We start from the raw sequence: 23,432 nt of genomic DNA, 5'->3' as shown, positions 1-23,432 counted from the left end.
CACCCTCTGCCCTTACCCCCCCCCCCCACTGTCCTCATCCAAAGGTGTACAATTTTTGTCCAGTCTCTTCCCGCACCCCCCACACCCCTTTCCCCCCTGAGAATAGGCAGTCCACTCCCTTTCCATGCCCCTGATTCTATTATATTCACCAGTTCATTCTGTTCATCAGATTATTTATTCACTTGATTTTTAAATTCACTTGTTGATAGATGGGTATTTGTTGTTCATAATTTGTATCTTTACCTTTTTCTTCTTCTTCTCTTTTTTTAAATTAAATCTTTATTGTTCAGATTATTGCAGGTGTTCCTCTTTTTCCCCACATAGCTCCCATCCACCGGTTTCCCCCCCCACCCTCCGCCCTCACCCCCCCCCCACTGTCCTCATCCATAGGTGCACGATTTTTGTTCAGTCTCTTCCTGCATCCCCCACACCCCTTTCCCAAGAATAGTCAGCCCACTCCCTTTCTATGCCCCTGATTCTATTATAATCACCAGTTTATTCTGTTCATCAGATTATTTATTCACTTGATTTTTAGATTTACTTGTTAACAGATGTGTATTTGTTGTTCATAGTTTGTATCTTTACCTTTTTCTTCTTCTTAAAGGATACCTTTCAGCATTTCGTATAATACTGGTTTAGTGGTGATGAACTCCTTTAGCTTTTTCTTATCTGTGAAGCTCTTTATCTGACCTTCAATTCTGAATGATAGCTTTGCTGGATAAAGTAATCTTGGTTGTAGGTTCTTGGTATTCATCACTTTGAATATTTCTTGCCACTCCCTTCTGGCCTGCAAAGTTTCTGTTGAGAAATCAGCTGACAGTCGTATGGGTACTCCCTTGTAGGTAACTGAGTTTCTTTCTCTTGCTGCTTTTAAGATTCTCTCTTTGTCTTTTGCTCTTGGCATTTTAATTATGATGTGTCTTGGTGTGGTCCTCTTTGGATTCCTTTTGTTTGGGGTTCTCTGCGCTTCCTGGACTTGTAAGTCTATTTCTTTCACCAGGTAGGGGAAGTTTTCTGTCATTATTTCTTCAAATAGGTTTCAATATCTTGTTCTCTCTCTTCTTCTGGTATCCCCATAATTCAGATGTTGGTACTCTTGAAGTTGTCCCAGAGGCTCCTTACACTATCTTCATATTTTTGGATTCTTTTTTCTTTTTGTTTTTCTGGTTGGGTGTTTTTTGCTTCTTCGCATTTCAAATCTTTGACTTGATTCTTGCGATCCTCTAGTCTGCTGTTGGAACTCTGTATAATATTCTTTATTTCAGTCAATGTATGTTTAATTTCTAGTTGGTCCTTGTTCATATCCTTGAGGGTCTCACTAGATTTCTTGAGGGTCTCACTAAATTTATCGGTGGTTTCTAGAAAATTCTTGAAAAACCTTATAAGTTTGGTTTTGAACTCTATATCCAGTAGTTTGCTTTCCTCCATTTCTGTCATTTGTGATCTGTTTCTTTGTCTCCGCATTTTTTATGCTTCCCTGTGTTGATAGAGTGGCTATCTGTGCTAGGTGTCCTATAGGGCCCAGTGGCTCAGCCTCCCCAATTACCTGAGGTGGACACTCTTGGTGCACCCCTTTGTGGGTTGTGAGCACAGTCTTGTTGTAGTTAAGCCTTGATTGTTGTAGGTATCACTGGGAGGAATTGACCTCCAGGCCATTTGGCTGTGAGAATCAGCTGTGTCTACAGTGGGAGAACTTCTGTGCTGGAGACACCCTTCTGGGGCAAGACTTGCTTCAGTGGAGCTTTGGTGCTCACTGAGTCTGCCCCCTGAGTGTGTCCCTTATGGATCTGAGGAGGTGTAATCTGGATGGTCCCACTCTGATCACTGGGTACACTGGCTCTTGGATCTCTAAGGAGGTGCTAATTTAGCCTCTGCCTGAGGCTACCCAGCAGGAGCTACGGAGAGATCTGCAGATTCCACTTCTTTGTTTGGGGTTTGGAGGTGCCCAGATGAGGCCCAGCTGTGAAGCAATGCAAGCTGCTGTGGGGCCTTGGGCCTTCTTTTGGAAGTTCTGGGTCTCTCTGACCCAGCTGCAGTTTGTTAGGTAATTTTCAGATTGCAAAGGGCCAGGCCTTTCATATGCAAAAGCCTCTGCGCACAGCTTGGGTGGGGCGGGGTCTCAGGGAATCAACAGGGCGGAGCAAACAGCTATGGCAGATCCTCAGTCCTACCCTAAGAGGCCCGGAATCTCAGTGTCCCGGTAATTGCTGCCAGCACCTCTGAGAGAAAGCCGCCCTTGAGTTCCAACCAATGCCAGTTGCTCCCCGTATGAGTCTGGGTCCCCAGAGACTCGCCCGGAACTGGAGTTCAGAGCAGTTGGGAGCTTGAGACTCCCTCCCGATTGAAAAAGACAACCGTGTCCTTAGTTGCCAGCCCTTTCCACATGTGCCTCCGTACCTCTGAACTTTACTTCCGCACCTCCTCTGAGTCTCAGTGTGCTTTTCTCTTTCCTTCTAGTTGTAGAATTTCCACTCAGCCAGCCTTCCTGTGGTTCTGGATGATGTCCGTTTTGTCTTTTAGTTGTATTTTTGAAGTGGTTGTGCGAGGCAGCATTTTCCGGTGTTTACCTATGCCGCCATCTTGGTTTCTCCTATTTTTAAATTTAATTTTGTCAGTGGGAATTCACTGAATTTTATCCATATATATTTATAAAAAAGATGCCCCCAAACTTTTTCACCCATGACGTGGGACATGAAAATCTAGTTATTTGGCTTCTTATACCATTTCTAGCAAAGAGGCTCTGTAAAAAACTTTTCTTAGGTAATGAAATAAGATAGATCAGAATCTTAGAGAAAATCTGAGTTGATTAATCTTGGTAAAAATGTATTGGCAATTTAATCTCTACAGAAAGTTTGAAATAATTTGATTACAAATGTAGAGAATGAAAAAACATTTGAACAGCATAGACAATAAATGATGTATTTCCAAACACTTTGTGATGTAAAATTGTCTCTGGTTAGAAATAGCAATATTTTTATTTCAACCAGAATAGCTGAATGACCAATAAAATAAGTTGTCAAATAAAAGTTAGAATTTGAAATCAGGAATGATAGAATGTTAAATAATGGCATAGCTAGAAATGTAGTGTCCCTTAGCAAACATCAGAAACTTCCTGCCTTGAGGAAGAGCCTTTGCTTTAGGGTTAAAGTAAGTCTCTGCTTTTAGGGTTTCACCTGTAGTAGATTGTGTTATTGCCTACTGATTACAGGTTATTGTGAGGATTGAGTATGTTTTTAAAGCACCTAGAGATTTGCTATAGATACTTACTTTTCCCAAGGTTTACATTAAGACAGATGGGTGAGGGGACCCTTATCCTTGACAGCGTTAAAACTGAGACAAATAATTTTCACATCAGTGTTGACTTCCCAGTTGCAACAATCAAAAAGAAAATAAGAATTCAAATTAATTTTTCTGTCATCGTTAAGAAATGGGCATAGCTTGGCTGGAAAAAGAGCCTTCCCTATATTGTTACACTCTACAAACTGAGAGTGCAAATGGGAGGACTCCTCTTGATATAAGATAAAACCATCAGGCCGGAGTGGCTCAGTGGTTGAGTGATGACCTATGAACGAGGAGGTCACAGTTCGATTCCAGGTCAGGACACATGCCCCATTGCAGGCTCTATCCCCAGTAGGGGGCATGCAGAAGGTGGCAGCTGATCAATGATTCTCTCATCATTGATGTTTCTATCCCTCTCCTCTCTGAAAGCAATAAAAATATATATACATTTTTTAAAAATCAAGAAAATAATGTAAAAAGGAAGGAAGGATAGGGGAACTTCTGGCTACCATGTTAGAAATGTTGTGGTAATTAGGGTGAATATGTTGTCACTGAAGAAGAAAAATAAAATTTAAAAAAAGAACTTGTAGTGCAAATGAATGCTTTTTAAAACTGATTATTTTGGGAAACTACATTTATTCTGATGGTATTGCCTTTATTGTATGACATGCTTGGAAATTGTCTTTTGGAGTTCCCTTCAAAGACACATATGGAATAAGGTGAAGAAGAAAACTGAGTGTTGTTCTTTCCAAAAAAACCCATGTAAGAAATTGTCAGTGAAAATACACTCCTCTACGCCCAAATAAATGTACCTAAAAATATTTTGAGCAGAGATGGCATTATTGGAGTAAGTGAAAGTTCTATTAAAATTAATCTCCTTTTTTGGGGGGGAGGGGGACTGGCTTTTGAGCTGTGGCTTATGGAAAAGATAGCAGATATTCCTCAGTGTTTCTGTCTAAGTTTTGACGTTGAATCTTGCTCTTCTTAGGTGTTTAACAGTGTATTTTATTTTCTTTAATTTTTATTTCTTATGATTCATTTCTGTTCATTCAAGAGATCTTCCTCCAATGTCTCATTTTCTTAGATATTTATGCAAAATCAGATGCTATGTAATCAATTTTAGATTATCAATATCTAACTTTAAATTCCAGTTTTAGTTGTTTTTAGCACATTGTAGGGTATGACTACTTTACCCTGTATGGCACCTACCACTCCCACACCAATTGTCCCTTGTGTATGTATTCAAGAATAGCAAATGTCAAAAAAAAAAAAAAAAAAGCAAATGTCATCATTGGCTAAAGTAAAATATACTAAGAGATAAGTTTGCAGCATAAGCAAGAAAAATAACAGCTCATGAGATATAATTCACACACCATAAAATTCACCCATTTAAAATGTATAATTTACTGGTTCTTAGTATCTTTACAGAGTTGTGTAAATATTACCACTACCTAATTTCAGAACATTTTCATAACTCTTGAAAGAAATCCATACCATTAATGGTCACTTCTTTTACTTTTAAGTATTTTTTTTATTGATTTCAGAGAGGAAGGGAGAGGGAGAGAGAGATTGAAACATCAATGAAGAGAGAGAATCATTGATCGGCTGCCTCCTGCACGCCCCCTACTAGGAATGGACCCCGTAACCCGGGCATGTGTCCTTGACCAGAATCAAACCTGGGACCTTTCAGTCCGCAGGCCAACATTCTATCCACTGAAGAAAACCAGCTAGGGCAGTGGTCACTTCTTTTTGTTTTTAATTTATAGAGTGATATCCTATAAATAAGAAAGCCATCTAGCAAATTCTGATCCAAAATGTGGTTTTACCATAAAATTTCAGGTAGTTTCAGGGAAGGTAAAGCAATTCAAAGCGTGAAAGTCCTGGCTGGTGTGGCTCAGTTGGTTGGAATGTTGTCACATACATCAAAGGTCACTGGTTCGATTCCTGTTGCGGGTTTGATCCCCAATTGGAGTGCATATGGGAGGCAACTGATCAATGTTTCTCTTTCACATCGGTGTTTTTCTCTCTCTCAAATCAATTATATAAAACTTTTTAAAAAAAGAGTTGTAAAAAGAGAAAATGGGGGGAAACCTAATTCATCTAAGTTTCCCTTAGAAAACTGTCTTTCAAGTGAAATGTAATTGTTCCAATAAATGCTGAATGATTATTATAGAAACCACATGGATTATCATATGATCTATAATAATAAAAGCATAATATGTTAATTACACCAGACAGCCGAATGACCTTCCGGATATCATTCCAGATGTCCGTCTGGACGAAGCTGCTGTGGCAGGAGCCAAGGCAGAGGTGTGGTTAGAGGTGATCAGGCAGGCAGGTGAGCAGTTAGGGGCAATTAGGCAGGCAGGCGAGTGGTTAGGGGCGATCAGGCAGGCAGGCCAGTGGTTAGGGGTGATGAGGCAGGCAGGCAGAGTGGTTAGGGGCGATCACGCTGGTGAGCAGTTAGAAGCCAGCAGTCCCAGATTGCGAGAGGGATGTTCAATTGCCAGTTTAGGCCCAATCCCGCAGGGATCCGGCAGTCGGACATCCCCTGAGGAGTCCTGGATTGCATTAGGGTGCAGGCGGGGCTGAGGGCCCCGCGTGCCACCGCCCCCCACAAACACACGAATTTCGTGCACTGGGCCTCTAGTGCTTAAATAATTATAAAGAAAATAAAGCTGTCCATTAAGACAGTAATTAGGTAATATTTTTACAGTTAAAGTTAAGCAAAAGGTTTTAGAAATTCTTAGAATGGTTCACTTAAAAAACGAATTCAGCAGTTGTGTATTACGTAATTACAGGTTGTTGTTTTTCTGTGAAAACCACATACAATATTAAATATTGTTGTGTAATACTTAACTATATAGGCTGCTATACCAAAGGAAGATGCCTTTCTCAATAGCAAAATAACAGAAATGTAAAATTGCAGAGCATTGAAAGGAAGCCCACCATTATTCCCTTTGATTTAAATCAACTGTCAAGAAGAAATCTTTTTTTTCTATTTATTTAATATTGGCTAATAAAATTACAATTCTATAATATATCATCAAGAAGAAAAATCTTACTGGTCACTTCCTTTCTCTGTCTTCCCAGCCTCTGGCAACCACTAATCTACTTTCTATCTCTATGGATTTGCCTATTCTGTACATTTCATGTAAATAATATTATACAATATGTGGTCTTTTATGTTTGGCTTCTTTCATTTAACACTCCGGTGTGGGGTGAATTTCCCGCCAAAATATAAGATGGCTCTGTCTTTTGGTTTTGTTCCATCCACCAAAAGGGTGGATTACAAACAAATATTTGGTAATACGCAGTTACAATCGGCCCGAGTTTACACGTTTCCCGCACTCCACCGCAAATCTATATGAACCGAGTTAAAGACGGCTCCCGCGGAGTACGCGCAATTCACGCGAGCCGACTTAACTCGTTTCCCCCACTCCAAGTGTTAATATAGTGTTTTCAAGATTCTTCTATGTTGTATTGTAGCACTTATCAATACTTCATTTATTTCTATGGCCAAATATTCCATTATGTAAATACTAGAGGCCCGGTGCACGAAATTCATGCATGGAAAGGGTCCCTAAGTCTGGCCAGCGATCAGGGCCAATCAGAGCCTTCCTTCCCTTGGCTGCTGGCTGCCTGCTGGGGCCTTCCTTCGTTCCGCGCCGCCCCCTGGTGGTCAGCGCACGTCATAGTGAGCAATCCAACTCCTGGTCAGTCAAACTCCCAAGGGGACAATTTGCATATTAGCCTTTTATTATATAGGAGGACATCACATTTTGTTAGCCCATTCATCATCGATTGAAATTTGGCTTGCTACCTTTTGGCTATTATGAATATTGCCATGAACATTTGTGTACAAGTTTTTGTATGGACTTCATTTAAATTTTTTTTATATCCTATATAATAAAAGGCTAATATGCAAATCAACCAAACGGCAGAATGACCGGTATACACACACACACACACACACACACACACACCTCTCAGAGTAGAATTGCTAGAACTGTCGAACTGTTTTCTAAAGTGGTTGTACCATTTTAGATTGAATTCATCAATGTATGAGGGCTTCAATTTCTCCACATTCTTGCCAACACTTGTTATTGTCCATCTTTTTTATAATAGTCATCCTAGTGGGTGTGAAGTGGTATCTCATTGTGATTTTAATTTGCACTTCTCCTAATGACTAATGATATTGAGCATTTTCATGTGCTCATTGGCATTTGTATATCTTCTTTGGGAAGACATCTTTAAAGTAAATATTGGAGGTTACTGTTTAGGATGCTATTGTTTAGATTAACTTTATTCCTTTATCTGATGTTAGAGTTTTTGCTTCATTAATTAAAACGTTGTACTCTATTATTGAAGGTATTGTAAATACAGCTTTCCCCTGTGAAAAAATTATATCTTGTATCCTGGCCTGAAATGTTCATAAAGACAATTTGTTCCCCCTCTGATAAGCAGTGATTGACAAGTAAAATGTTTAGTAGACCCTTTTTGGTCAAATTTTTATTATAAATTTATATCTCTAGGCTGAAAGAGTTAGCAGAGGGAACATATCACAAATAGGGGATGCAGTGGCTCATTAAAACTTTGTTTTATTCTGTACATTCTCAGAAAACACTCATCTTTCGTTAAGAGAAAGATCTTAAGGCAAGGAATACTGATGCTTGACATAGCAACTGAAGTTAAAAGTAGCACTTTGTCCATACGTGTAGGGAAAACTGACCACTTTTCGATAGGCATGAAAAATTACATGATTTCATCCTAATGTCCCTCTCTCCCCAGCGTGGTACCATGCGACGACGTTATGAAGATGATGGCATTTCAGATGATGAAATTGAAGGGAAAAGAACTTTTGACTTGGAAGAGAAACTTCACACCAACAAATATAATGCAAATTTTGTTACTTTTATGGAGGGAAAAGGTTAGTATTATTTTGATTCAGACCTATAGTCCCTTGATGTAGGAAGTTTAAATTCTGGGAACTGTAGTAAGCATCTATGCAGCCAGAATATACCTGTTGATGCTATGCAGCTATTTATCTTTATTTTCTCTTTTTACACAGTACCACTCACACACTACCATCCCCAAATCCTCCCACCCTGTGAGTCATTTCTTTGCTATATTAGAAGAAGCAAGCATTTATTAGGGCAGGAATGTTGTTAGAATTTTTCTCTAAAGTCTCTTTCTTCTTTTTCTCCCTTTCCTTGGTTTGGGTTTAATTATAAATCCTATACTATAATAAAAGCTTAATATGCAAATCAACTAAATGGCAGAACGACCGGTCGCCATGACACACACTGACCACCAGGGGGAAGACGCTCAACATAGAAGCTTCCCCTAGCCTGCAGGCCCCGACTGGCGGCAGTGGCGGGCTGGGCCAGCGAGTGAGTGGCGCCAGGCCAGCCAAGGCGGGTGCCAACAGGGGGCTCCCCAGTCGCCCTGTAGATTGGCCCTGATTGCTGGCCAGGCCTAGGGGCCCTACCCGTGCACAAATTTCATGCACCGGGCCACTAGTAGTACAATAAAAGCCCTTTTATGCATATACCTCCCACCAAAACTGAGATGTGTGATTCCATGTGTACCATGCAGCTTTGCTCCTTGGCAAACCAACAGGAATGTAGTGGACAGAATTACATTTTTTGTCTATTAGGAAGGATGATGTCCGGCTGGCGTGGCTCAATGGTTGAGTGTCAACCTATGAACCAGGAGGTCACAGTTACGATTTCCGGTCAGGGCACATGCCTGGACTGTGGGCTTGATCCCTATTGTGGGGCATGCAGGAGGCAGCCAATAATGAGTCTTTCTCAACATTGATGTTTCTCTCTCTCTCTCCCACTACCTTTCCTCTCTGAAATCAATTAAAATGTATATTTTTTAAAAAAGAGGAAGGATGACAATAATTTCTGCCTAGGATTTATGAGATGACTCGTTAATAGAGCTATTGATTAAATTTTTAATTTACCCTGGAAATACAGACTTAGCAAATCCCTGAATCCTGCTTCTCAGTTATCTTTTTCCAGCTATACCTCTTGCCATCCTAACAATTATTTTCCTTTGGTGACAGATTTTAATGTGGAGTATATCCAGCGGGGTGGCTTAAGAGACCCTCTGATTTTCAAGAATTCTGATGGACTTGGAATAAAGTAAGTGTTGTTGGCCTGATTGGATATGGTTGAGAAATGGCCATATTACACATAGAGCTATAGACAGTGCAGTATTGATAATATTTCACATTTAGTTTTAAAAGGGTGTATATTTCTTTTTTTACAAATGATTGTTAACGGTAAATGAGGAAATAAAGTTGAGATAAGAAGAAAATCAAGTCATTTATATTTAAAATATATTTTCAGCTCAAATAAGAAAATTGACGTGTCTCGACTGGAGAGTTCTTAGTACTTTAAGAAAAAACTTCACACTGCTTTAGCCAGTGTGGCTAAGTTGGTTGGGCATCATGTTATGCACCAAAAGGTTGTTGGTTCAATTTCGGTCAGGGCATGTGCCTAGGTTGTGGGCTCAATCCCTGATAGGGTGTGTGCAAGAGGCAGCCAATGGATGTTTCACTCTCATATCAGTGTTTCTCTCTCTCCCCCTCTCTGTTTCTCCCTCTCTAAAAAAAAAACTGATCTAAAAAAATCAAATCGGCCTTGGGCATGCATAGCCCTCCTCCACATAAAAAAAATCTTAAAACAAAAAAAAGATAGCTCGCCGAAACCGGTTTGGCTCAGTGGATAGAGCGTCGGCCTGCGGACTGAAAGGTCCCGGGTTCGATTCCGGTCAAGGGCATGTACCTGGGTTGCGGGCACATCCCCAGTAGGAGATGTGCAGGAGGCAGCTGGTCGATGTTTCTCTCTCATCGATGTTTCTAACTCTCTGTCTCTCTCCCTTCCTCTCTGTAAAAAATCAATAAAATATTTAAAAAAAAAAAAAAAGATAGCTCAACTGGCGTGGCTCATTGGTTGAGCATTGATCTATGAACCAGGAAATCAATGTATGATTCCTGGTCAAGGCACATGCCCGGGTTGCAGGCTCCATCCCCAGTAGGGGGTGTGCAGGAGGCAGCCAATCAATGAATCTCTCTCATCATTGATGTTTCTATCTCTCTCCCTCTTTCTTCCTCTCTGAAATCAATAAAAACATATTTTTTTCTTAAAGTTAGAGTGTTAAAAAGAAAAGAAAAAACACCGACTAAAGAAGTTATGCTTCCCACTTAAGTTATGCTTATTGGTGTTTGTTTCATAGGATGCCAGATCCAGACTTCACTGTGAATGATGTCAAAATGTGTGTGGGTAAGTATTAAGCATGTGGCCTTTGTGTCTTTGAGGCAGAGATTTTACACTTAGGACTGAGTCTTAAATCTCTGAGATTTGAGAAGGTTTAGGAGCATTGAAGTATGTATTGGATTGATTGGATTGAAGTAGTTTCTTGATTAGAAACTATAATTCAGCAACTGAGAATTTTCTCAGAGGGAGTTACTAAGTTGCTTTGTTTAGCACTCATTTGAGGTAAAACATTTGAACCCGATACTTCTTTCCTACCTGCCATTTTTATCTCTGTGCATCCCTCTCCCACTCCCCACCACTTTCTCTCCAGAAGATCTGCCTTCCAGGGCAACCTCCCCTGGAAAGTGAAATTTTATATCTATGAGCCAAGAATGAAGCTTCATTCATATTTGATTTTCTTTTTTCCCCGTAAAAGCAGTAGAGAAATTTCCAGGAAATTTTTACCAATGCTACATTTGTTAACTAGGCCAAGGTTTGAAACTTTATAAACTGAGTAGATACATTAAAATTTTTCTTCATCAGTGACTGGTTAACTTAAGTCTTTAATCTGATTTATGTTTTATTGTATTCAAAATTAGTAAAAAGAAAGCAAATTAGAACAATCTAATTAAAGAAGAACACTTCCTATGGTCAGTAAAGGTTCAGGTCCATTTTCTGCAGACCATTGCTGTTCAGTGAGACAGTACTGAATTCAGAGATGGTCACTCTCCTATACACGATAAGGCAGTAAAGTAGATTAAAATCTTTTAGAAAGGTTTCCAACAGGACATGAAACAAAAGTTTTTTGATGTTTTCCTTCTACCACTAAATTTCCTCTATGCTGAAGCTGCACTGAAATCTCTTGCTTTGGAAATTAAATATTGCAGTACTATCTCTTGGCCACTTGAGGGCCCTTTTTAGACAGCTGGATAAATTTCTTTTTATCCTACTAGGTCAGTGGTCGGCAAACTGCGGCTCTCGAGCCACATGTGACTCTGGCCCCTTGAGTGTGGCTCTTCCACAAATACCACGTGCGGGCGCGCACGTACAGTGCGATTGAAACTTCATGGCCCATGCGCAGAAGTCGGTTTTCGGCCTGGGCGAGTCTATTTTGAAGAAGTACTGTTGATATGTGGCTCTGTTGACTGATGAGTTTGCCGACCACTGGAATAGACTTTCAGAAATTTCAACTGATACCTACCTTTATGTCCAGGTTGTTTGAAGTCTAGGTGGTTGGGTTTTTGTTTTTGTTTTGGGTTTTATAATTCAATGTATTTTAATAGCAGACTTATAGGAACAGCATAGAAGACAGACATTAAAAATATGTACTTGCAGCCCTAACCGGTTTGGCTCAGTGGATAGAGCATCGGCCTGCGGACTCAAGGGTCCCAGGTTCGATTCTGGTCAAGGGCATGTACCTTGGTTGCGGGCACATCCCCAGTGGGGGGTGTGCAGGAGGCAGCTGATTGATGTTTCTCTCTCATCGATGTTTCTAACTCTCTATCCCTCTCCCTTCCTCTCTGTAAAAAATCAATAAAATATATATATTTTTAAAATGTACTTGCATGTGAGACAACTCAGAAAGTATAGTGAATGGATGGAATCTACTGTGTGACAAAAGTGCTACAAACACCATTGAGTTCCATCAGTAAGAAATTTACTTGTTTCTTTAAAAAATCCAAATGCTGACATTGTTCAGAAAATTTGAACAGGTTTATTTATAATTGTTATAAAGTTGAACTGCTGAAACTTGTTTACTGAGACATTTTGATTTGCATGAATGCTTTGTATCCCTGCATTTATATTTTAAAAATTCACAAATGAAATTGGAAAAACTGCCAAAACTGATTTCTGTCCCCTCTTTTCCACTCGCAATCATATACTTAAGAGGATAGTTGGGGGCGGTTTTCTCTTGGATAACTAACAATTGTCAAAATGCAATGAACAGACTATTAGTGATTACAAGAATCCATTATCACTACCAGTATATGTACTATGGCTTAATCCAGTCTTCTTTTATACTTAAGTGGAATGTTACATCTCTAGTATCAGTTCATGTCCCAAAAAGAAGAAAATCATTCTATGGTGTAAAAATTATGTGATGGGATATATTGGTTGAGAGTATGGACTCGGGCAGAACTGTCCAGGTTTAAATCCCAACTCTACTAATTACTAGCTGTGTAACCTTGGACAATGTTACTTAAGTGTAAAGTGCTTAAAACATAGTACGTGCTCAATTAATGTTAGCTATTATGTCATTTTTAAAAATCTTCATCTGAGGATATTTTCCCATTGATTTTTAGAGAGAGTGGAAGAGAGAGGGAAAGGCAAAAAGAAATATCGATGTGAGAGAAACACATCGATTGGTTGCTTCCTGCTCAAGCCCCGACCAGGGCCTGGGCCTGGGAGGAGCCTGCAACTGAGGTAGGTGCCCTTGATCGGAATCGAACCCAGAACCCTTTGGTCCACAGGCCATGTTCTATCCATTAAACCACAGGGCTAGGGCACTATGCCATTATTTTATCTAAGTGCTCTGGTACGTACACAGAGTACTAAGTGCTCTGGTGGCATTAACAGTGGAACTGCTTTTGCTTTGATTTACATTCTTGAAGGAAAACAGTCACTTTTTAATTAGAGGCCCGGTGCACAAATTTGTGCATGGGGCCGATCAGGGCCAGGCCGGTGGGGGGTAGGGGCCACGGGAAGTTGGCTGGCCAGCCCCACCCCTGATCGAAGTGGGGGGGGGGGCTGGGCAGGTCGGAGGGGGTTCCGCAGGAGGTTGGTCGGCTGGCCCCGCCCCGATCAGGCTGGTTGGCCCACCGCAGTGGGCGTCATAGTGACCGGTCGTTCCGGCTGTTCCGGCGTTCCAGTGGCTGGCTTTTTATTTTTATTTATTTATTTATTTTTTAAATATATTTTTATTGATTTCAGAGAGGAAGGGAGAGGGAGAGAGAGATAGAAATATCAATGATGAGAGAGAATCATTGACCGGCTGCCTCCTGCACACCCTCCATTGCTAATTGAGCCTGAAACCTGGGCATATGCCCTTAGCCAGAATCGATCCTGGGATCCTTCAGTCTGCAGACAGACGCTCTATCCACTGAGCCAAACCAGCTAGGGCTGGCTTTTTATATATATACTAGAGGCCTGGTGCATGAAAGAATTGCATGACATTTGTGCACGAAAGCAGTGCACGACATTCGTGCACCAGTCGAGGGTGGGGTCCCTTAGCCCAGCCTGCGCCCTCTCATAGTCCGGGACCCCTTGGGGGATGTCTGACTGCCTGCTTAGGCCCACTTGCTGCCACCACCACTGTGCTTGCCAGCTGTGAGTCCGGCTTCTGGCTGAGCGGAGCTCCCCCTGTGGGAGCGCACTGACCACTAGGGGGCACCTTCTGCATTGAACATCTGCCCCCTGGTGGTCAGTGTTCATCATAGCAACCGGTTGTCCCGCCGTTTGGTCAATTTGCATATTAGGGTTTTATTATATAGGACTAGGGGCCCAGTGCACGAATTCGTGCACCCTGAAAGGAACTGTGGGCTGCAAGGCTGCGGTAGGCATAGGGGTGAGTCTTGGCCCATTCCTCCGCGCCCCAGCCTGGCCCCTCCCGCCGCAGCCCCCCAGTCTCGTCTGCTGGCAGCCCCGCTCGCACCCACTGATTGTGTGGAGTGATTGAGGCCAGCACCAGCAGGGGGTGTGAGCTGTGGCTGCTGCCCTGATTGCCCCTCAGGGGGAGGAAGAGGTGGAAAAGCCCTCGGGCAATCAGGGCCAGCAGCCGCTGCTCACACCTGCTGATGGCACCAAGTGATCAGGACCCATGCCGGGCACCAACAGCAGGTGCAAGCGGCAGCTCCAGCACTGGCTGTGGGTGCGAGCGGGACCGGCGCCAGCAGCAGGTGTGATCGCCAGGCAGGACTACGGCATGTCGAAGCAAAGAATTTTTAGTAACCACCAGAGGCTCATCCCAATGACAGCGACCAGCGCCCCACCTTGGTCTGGCGCCCTTGCTCACCTTCTCCACCATCCCACTGTGGCCAGTACCCACCATGTTCTGCACATGCCCCCTAGTGGATAGCACACGTCATAGTGACCGGTTGTTCTGCCGTTCAATCTATTTGCATATTAGCTTTTTATTATATAGGATACATGTTTTTATTGTAAAATACAGATAACGTTTACTGTTGTGGTAATTTTAAAGTGTACAACTCAATGGCATTAAATATATTCACAATGTGCACCCACCTTTAATAAATAGTTCCAGAACTTTTTTATCACCCCAAACAGGAACACCTTACCTATTAAATAGTCAATCTTCATTCCCTCCTTCCCTTAGACCCTGGCAACCACTAATCTGCTTCCTGTCTCTGTGGATTTGCCTATTCTGGACATTTAATATAAATGGAATCACAAAATGTAACCTTTTATGTCTGGCTTCTTTCACTTAGCATGTTTTCGAGGTTTATCTATCTTGTGGCATGTAACAGTACTTAATTACTGTTTATGGTGAAATAATACTCCATTTTGCTGGGTATACCACATTTTGTTAATCCACTCATCTATTGATGGGCATTATTTTCACCTGTTGGCTATTGGACCAGAGATCCTATGAACATTCATGTAGAAGATTTTGTTAGAACACCTGAGTTTGATTCTTTTGAATATATATTCACAGTGGAATTGCTAGGTTATGTAGCCATTCTGTGTTTAATTTATTAAGGAACCACAAATTGTTTTTTCATAGCAGTTGCATCATTTTACATTTCTACCACCAAAGTCTAAGGGTTCCAGTTTCTCTGCATCCTGGCCAGCACTTATTTTTCATTATTATTATTATTATTATTATATGGCCATTCTAGTGGGTCTGAAGTAGTATTTCAAGTCATTTGAAATATGATTTAACATTTGCTTTTTCTTCTAAAACATGAAGGGTAGTTTGGTCCGTTGCCTTACTTATGTTATATTTGATTATGTATTCTGTCATGTCTACTTCATTGTGGCCATATTCTTGTCCTCTTGCCTATTATCTTTTATCTCTAACCAGACTGTAAACTCCTTGAAGGCAAGGGATGAGGTCCTAATACTACTTTTTATCTGCCAAGGCCAGGTATGTAGTAGGTATTCGTTAGTTTCATGCAAGTTGAACAGTATTCTTAATATTCCAGCAGTAGCTTTTTATTCTCTCTCCCTTCCTTAACCAGCATTTTTTTAACTTTTTAGCTGTGCTGCCTTTCCATATCTTCTCTTATGCTGTTGCCTCTATTTGGAATTCTCTCTGTGGAATCTTTCTTGCTGAAATTCTGTTTATTCTTTAGAGCCAAACTCAACGATTCTCCTACCCTCTTTTTTTCTTCTCTGATCAGTATAGGTTATATATTTTCCTTTATTTTTAATTACTGTTTAATTGTGTTAAACATTTTACTTCACTGACTAAATTTTCACAGCGGCCCATAAGGGATTATTCACAAGTTATAGAAGATGATATTAAGGTTCAGAGCAGTTAAATAACTTGGCCAACTAGTATTAGAGATGAGGTGTACATTAGATCTCTTTGGCTCCAAAACTATTATTTTCTTCCCCTAGTATTTTATGCTACCTCTTCTAGCATTCTGCCTTTTGTTGTGGTTGTTATGATTAGTTGGGAGTCTGATGTAAATAAATATTTATGTCCCTTATGGTATCTTTCTCAGTAAATATTTGTGGAACGTATGAAAAGGGAAATTTATATTAGAAATACTTGACAGGTTTGGGAAATAACCCTTTTAAACAAAAGAGTAGACAGATTGAAATTTAATCTAGTACTCACTAAAGAATCGGTCTTTTACTCAATTTGTGGGAGAGATTAGATTCTGTTTCAGACCTGCATCAAAGCAGCGTAGCTCAGTGGATAAGTACATTGACTCTAAAATTGGGCTACCTGCATTCTTGTCCTGCTTTGTCCTGCAAGTTACCTATCACCTGTTTTCTCATCTGTGACATGGAGATTACTACTTAGCATTTAGGATTGAGTGAGATATTGAATATAAGATTCAGTGCCTAACCATATAAATAAACATGACATAAGGGAGTGGTTGTTATTTTTAATATTACCCGTTGTCTTTTCCATTTTCTGTGATTTGATTTTCTGTTGATTATCTCAAGTCACAACTAGCTCTTTGTTATTGAAAACCTTAAATAAGAAAGGGTAGTTTGTTTACTTTCACTTGTATTTTATAGTCTTAATGTATTTATGGATATCAATGGCTCAGTAGAGATAATCAATGCATCTTTCATGGCAGGGAGTCGTCGCATGGTGGATGTCATGGATGTGAACACACAGAAAGGTATTGAAATGACGATGGCTCAGTGGACACGCTACTATGAGACCCCAGAGGAGGAGCGAGAAAAACTCTATAATGTCATCAGCCTAGAGTTTAGCCACACCAGGCTGGAGAACATGGTGCAGAGGCCCTCCACGGTTAGTCTACCCATTTTTTCCACATTGTCATTGTCACCAAAAGAGTTATATATTTACTAGGAGAATTTATTACTTTATGTACATACCAAGATGAAGATAAAGAGGAACAAGACAATTTGATAAGGATAATTTGCATTTTTAGATGGTCCATCATTTTCTAAAATAATTTAATTTTATATAGGGAGGGACCATTCTGATTTACATCACCAATATACTTAATTTAGGAACATTGGCCTTTGTACATAATAAAGAATAATCTTAAAATTCACTCTTGTAAGTACTATCAATAGGAAGTTTGCCTTATAAATTTCTGTCCTATAGGTTTATGTTTGCTGAGAAGCTTGGGAGAAAACTGGTTTAGAGCTAGGTGATTGTTTTATGAAATTATTTTTTGAGTAGATTCTACTGGATAACTAGTAGCAATAAATTGACACTCCATACTTAGGGAAAGTTAGTCTTTGATCCAAGCTCTCCTGAAGATAGATGCTGATTTTACCCATTTCTTGGCAAAGTAGTGACTGTCTACAGGACATTGAGAAAACTTATTTTTCTGATGGGGATTGCTTTCACTTTTGAAATACACCTAGTCATTTACAGACAAATTTTATTCATTTAATTCCTGACTCAGAACTCACTTTTGTCAAGTATTACACCTGGAACTTGGAATATACTAATTGTTTAAAGTCAAGATCTCCATGTTTTATCCCTTTGACTTTCAAAGCTAAGATATTGTAATTGCTTTTAATATCATTATGTGTATGTGTGTATATATATAGCTTACTACTAAGTTACATTGTTATTATACTAATACATAGATATGTATAGACCAGTGGGAAAATGTTCACAGTATTTCACTATTATCTGAATAGATAATTTTTTGTCATTGCTTCTTATAACTTGAGATGCTATAATTAAATACAGAATTTCTCATTAAGAAAACATTTCCCCCCGTAGAATGACAAAAGTTTTTTTAATAGTAATTTTCGTTTGTTTGGTCATATGGAAATACAGGAAGACAGGAAATATAGGTACATTTAACTTTGTTATTAGCCAAACCTGGTCTACTTAATAAATAAAGAGTTCAATTAAGTGAGGAATGTAATAATTACAATAACCTATTTTTATAAATGTGTTCCTTAATATTTTTAGAATTTCAATTTAAAAGAAATATGTTTTACTTATAAAATTAAAGCTTGATCTGGATCATACTTTTTCATTTTTTTTTTTAATTTAGAAATGTGTTACTTACACATGAAGCCTTCTTTGTAACATACTTAATTGATTCATTATGCCCCTAGTTTTTTGGTTGTTTTTTTTAAATATATTTTATTGATTTTTTACAGAGGAAGGGAGAGGGATAGACAGTTAGAAACATCGATGAGAGAGAAACATCAATCAGCTGCCTCCTGCATACCCCCCCCACTGGGGATGTGCCCGCAACCAAGGTACATGCCCTTGACTGGAATCGAACTTGGGACCCTTGCCGACGCTCTATCCACTGGGCCAAACCGGTCAGAGCAATGTCCCTAGTTTTAATGATTTTAAAATGCTGATAAAAAATCATTTTATAAAAATTAGAAAATTCTGTACCATTAAATGGAGGAATAGAATCTGTGGAAGGGCTCAGAAGTAGAAAATTTTCTAGGGACAAAGGGATAATGCACAAGTATCTTTAAGGTACCTAAAACCTGGCCAGAAAGATTGAGTGAGCTATTACCAAGGTCACATCCTAAAATCAAGCAAGCTTTCTATGACCTTGCTATATAAGCGGTAACATACTCTGCTGGATTACCATTTATTTATTTACTTACTGTTTTGGGGGTTTTCTTGCCCACAGTATACCCCTCCATTTATTTAGGTCTTTTCTAATATATCTCAATAATGCTTTTTAAAAAAATCAACTTTATTGAGGCACAATTGACATACAATAAAATGTACCCATTTTAAATGTACGTTTCAATGAGTTTTGACAAGTGTATTCATTCATGTTTTTTACATAAACGATATAATCTCTTGTTCACTATGATCTTTCATATTTTCCAATTTAGCTTATTAGTTCAAGTGCCTACCACATGCTAAGCACTGTGCTAGGTGCCAGAGGTACTGTAGAAAATAAGGCCATCCTTATCCTCAAAATGCTCAGTCTCATGGGGAGAAAGACCAGAGGATAGGCATTTATATCAACTTCAATATGGAAATGCTTCAAAAGAGAATAAATGCAGAATGAGAATGTTGTGAAAGCCAATAGGAAGGACTAAACTGGAGGCAAACTGGGGAAGCTCTTTGAAGGACGTGATACCTAAACTTAACGTGAAGGAAATAATGATGCAAAGAGAGGGAAGACTAGCTCTGGCCTGTGTTTCTCAGTGGTTAGATCATCAGGCCCACGAACAAACAGGTTGTGGGTTAGATTCCCAGTCCAGATTCACTTCCAGCCCTGGTCAGGGTACATGTGGGAGGCAACTAATCAGTGTGTGTGTCTCTCACATCACTATTTCTCTCTCCCTCCGTCCCTCCCTCTTTCCCTTCCACTCTCACTAAGAAAATCAAAGGAAGACTAGAATTCCAGGCAGAAGGAACAGAATGTATAAAAGCAGGTGCGCAGGGAGAGTAAGGTGGGCAACTTTTAAGTGTCATTGTGGATGCTAGCATAAAGTGGGATTCTTTGGTGAGACAAGAGAGATTGTTTACTGCTGTGATTCCAGCAGTAACTGGGAGATAGATAAAAATTAGCAACAGATACAATGTGCAGATTTGTTTGGTGATGGGGAAATTAGTTTATGGAAGGCCATGAGCTGTTTTTGCAGTGTATGAATGAATACATTAGGTCCTAGGTATTTAGACTTCTTGCCAGTTGGGCCTATATTGGTGCAGAATAGGTAGAAACTGGTGGTTATCTCTACTTGCTCTCAAATGGATGAAGCCATTTAGAGCCTAAAGATTAAAAGTATGAACACCTTACCACAGTGTTCTCCTGGAAGTCAGACAACCTGATAAACAAATAAAGGAAGGCCAAGATGAGTGACTTGTTGTTGTAGGTGAGAAATTCTGGCCAGAGTAGTTCAGCTTTCTCTGAATGGACACCTGATAAAGGAATACTCATGTGTTTCTTAATTTCCCTCTCCCCCATCGGACATAAGAACTTACAGTGTATTGAGCAAGTACAATTATTCATTATTTTGATAAAGACTTTCTAAAGGATATTACCAGAAGATGGGAGATGCTGGCTACTGCATTAAGTGAACAGAAAGTAGATTTTGATTGAGAGAAAGAAAGGAATCTGGGTTTCATTCAGTGTTCTAGGCCCAGTGAATGCTTGGTTAATTAAAACTGGTGGCTCCCTAAGCAGAACTTCTTTGAAATGGAGCAACAAGTTAACCTTCATAGTTGCTCCTCATCTTGCTTGTTTCAACTTGCATGTCATTTCCAAACACTCTCCCACAGTTTACATCTGGGTGTCCATTGGACACCTGTCCCATCTCATTATGCACAGACTGTATGCATCTGTCTAGATGTGTATTTTTTAATCAAACAGATGTTGTTATAAAGCTTACTAGCTACATATTTTTTACAGTCATAAGTTAGATATTTACAATGTCAGTGCTATGCTGGATTCATGGTTGTTTGGCTCACACTTTATCTACTGAGACTGTTTCTTAGAGTTCAGTGCTTGGGTATAGACATTTGAAGGTCCAGGATATGTTACAATTCAGTGTAAAGTGTTCAAATAAGTTCATATGTTTTCACTTCTCATTTCTTTCAGCACATATTATTTCAAACAGATTCCTAAATTCTGATAATATTATTTCAAAAAATTTTAACATGTAGATATATCTACTCTTCATAATATCTCTTTCAGGTAATTATTCTCATTTTACAGATGAGTTCCAGGGGCTTGCATATGATTTTTAAAAATGTTTTTTATTGATTTCTGCCCTTGCTGGTTTGGCTTACTGGATAGAGCATCAGCCTGTGGACTGAAGGGTCCTGGGTTCGATTCCAGTCAAAGGCACATGCCCGGGTTGCGGGCTCGATCCCTAGTGGGGGCTGTGCAGGAGGCAGCCGATCAGTGATGTTTCTGTCTAGCTCTTCCTCTCCCTTCCTCTCTGAAATCAATAAACATATCCTATATAATAAAAGTCCTATATAATAAAAGCCTAACATGCAAATTGTTCCCTTGGGTGGTCATTTGACTGGAGACTGGGAGTTTGACTGCTTGCTATGACATGCACTGACCACCAGGGGGGCTGCGTGGAATATGGTGGGTGTTGGCGGCGCTGCTGCTGGCCCCAATGGGCCCGGAGGAGAAGGGGACTGCTGTGGCATGGTGGAGCAGGTGGTGCCAGGCCAAGGTGGATGCGAGTGGGGACCCAGTCGCCCTCTGATTGCCCTGCAGATAGTGACCAGTGGTAGGGGGCGGGGCTGCCGCCCGGCTTCCAGGTGCTGATGGAGCCGGGCGGCAGCCTGCAGACGGAATGTTGGAGCAGATGAGGGGGCAGCGCCAGGCCAAGGTGGGGTGCCAGGCGGGGCTGCGAGGCTAGGGGCGCAAGCTGGGGCCCGATCTCCACAGGCCACCCCGAGGGACCCCACCCATGCACGAATTCAAGCACTGGGCCTCTAGTGTGTGTGTGTGTGTGTATGTATTTTTTAAGAATTTTTTAAAAATATATTTTTATTGATTTCAGAGAGGAAGGGAGAGGGAGAGAGAGAGAGAAACATCAATGATGAGAGAGTATCACTGATCGGCTGCCTCCTGCACGCCCCCAACTGGGGATTGAGCCCGCAACCTGGGCATATGCCCTGACCGGGAATCGAACCGGTGACCTCTCGGTTCCTGGGTCGACGCTCAACTGCTGAGCTACACCCAGCTGGGCTTAAGAATATTTTTATTGAGAGGAAGGGAGAGGGAGAAAGAGATAGAAACATCAATGATGAGAATCATTGATCGGCTGCCTCCTGTACACCCACTACTGGGAATTGAGTCCAGAACTCAGATATGTGCCCTGACCTAGAATCAAACTGTGACTTCCTGGTTCATAGGTCGACACTCAACCATTGAGCCACACTAGTCACATAAGATTTTGAGAAAACATGACCTGGAACTTCTGATTTCTAACCATGTAGATTCATGCAAAGCTCAAATCCCTACTGGATTTTTTTTCTGTCTGTCTTTTTTAACTTTTGATATCTTAGTTGCTCTAATAGTGTTATAGCTTTCTGTTAGTTTATAGGTACCTTCCAGGTAGTGCCTCTTATTGTATCCAAAAAAAATAGAGTTGATTATACCAGAACCAACACAGAAGAGAAGGCTTGGCTGGACACTACTGTTATTTAATAACTTCACTTTGATTAGTGCTGTCTTTATGATCATGTTGATAGAACCATTAGTCTTTATTCTCATTAAATAATAATTACTGGAATGTTTGCCCACCGATACTAAGATTCAGCAACAGATTGTTTTAGTTAGTTCACTTATAATTATAGTTAGTCTTTCAGTGTGTGTTTTGAGAAATTCTATTTTTCTTTAAAAAAAATGTTTTTGTTGATTTCAGAGAGAGAGAGAGGGAGAAAGAGATAGAAACACCAATAATGAGAAAGAATCATCAGTCAACTGCCTCTTGCACGCTCCCTACTGGGGATCTAGCCACAACACAGGCATATGCCCTGACTGGGAATCAAACCTCAACCTCTTGGTTCATAGGTCACCACTCAACCACTGAGCCACACCGGCTGGGCAAAATTCTATTTTTCTTGATTTTAAAATTCTCTTTAATCCTGACCCTACCTTTGAAGCCTAAATGTTTTCCTTTTTAAAGGTGGATTTCATTGACTGGGTAGACAACATGTGGCCAAGGCATTTGAAGGAAAGTCAGACTGAATCAACAAATGCCATCTTGGAGATGCAGTACCCTAAAGTGCAGAAGTAAGTGGCTTACCCTGCATTTTCCTCAGTGTGCTAGGGGAGACCAAAGTAGTAGCAAGGACTGGTTCCTGAGGCGCCGTGCCCCGTATCCTAAATGATCAAAAGCATGAATTCTTTAGAGTAGCCTTTACAGTCCCAAAGGGAAGAGTGTATGTAAGAGTATTATAGCCCATGATCACATGGTTAAAGAAAAAAATTTATACTGGTAATGAGATGACTTGCAATTGCATTTCTCTCACTGACTGGGAGTGGATTAGATGGAAGATAGAGGGAGTGCACTGGGGAGAGTATGGCATTGTGGTGGGGCGGGTCCTCTTTTTCTCATCAGTGCACTAACACTGCTGCTTTTTTTTGGGTCAGGTACTGTCTAATGAGTGTTCGAGGCTGCTATACTGACTTCCATGTCGACTTTGGTGGTACCTCTGTCTGGTATCACATCCATCAAGGGGGAAAGGTACGGTTGTAGTTGTGATGGGGGTTGGAATCTGACACTGGTTATATGACTTTG

At 40.5% G+C, this 23,432-nt stretch overlaps 1 protein-coding gene across 5 annotated transcripts in view; it reads left to right on the top strand.

Annotated features, from left to right (window-relative positions):
• KDM2A (lysine demethylase 2A) overlaps nt 1-23,432 on the top strand; it is an 85,665-nt gene that overhangs the window by 29,586 nt on the left and 32,647 nt on the right. For 3 of the 5 annotated variants that reach the window (XM_006102511.3, XM_006102509.3, XM_006102510.3), the window contains 6 exons: nt 8,071-8,209; nt 9,353-9,431; nt 10,528-10,574; nt 16,823-17,001; nt 22,818-22,924; nt 23,285-23,378. In XM_006102511.3, the coding sequence (XP_006102573.1) occupies nt 8,071-8,209; nt 9,353-9,431; nt 10,528-10,574; nt 16,823-17,001; nt 22,818-22,924; nt 23,285-23,378 (645 nt within the window). Of the gene's footprint in view, nt 1-8,070; nt 8,210-9,352; nt 9,432-10,527; nt 10,575-16,822; nt 17,002-22,817; nt 22,925-23,284; nt 23,379-23,432 lie in introns of those variants that run through there. The other 2 variants (XM_023743835.1, XM_023743836.1) reach the window with 2 other exon arrangements.

Source organism: Myotis lucifugus, unplaced genomic scaffold, assembly GCF_000147115.1.
Source record: "Myotis lucifugus unplaced genomic scaffold, Myoluc2.0 scaffold_415, whole genome shotgun sequence".
Lineage (NCBI taxonomy): Eukaryota > Metazoa > Chordata > Mammalia > Chiroptera > Vespertilionidae > Myotis > Myotis lucifugus.
The sequence above is the reverse complement of the archived record's forward strand: the minus strand, read 5'-3'. Positions and strand labels throughout refer to the sequence as shown.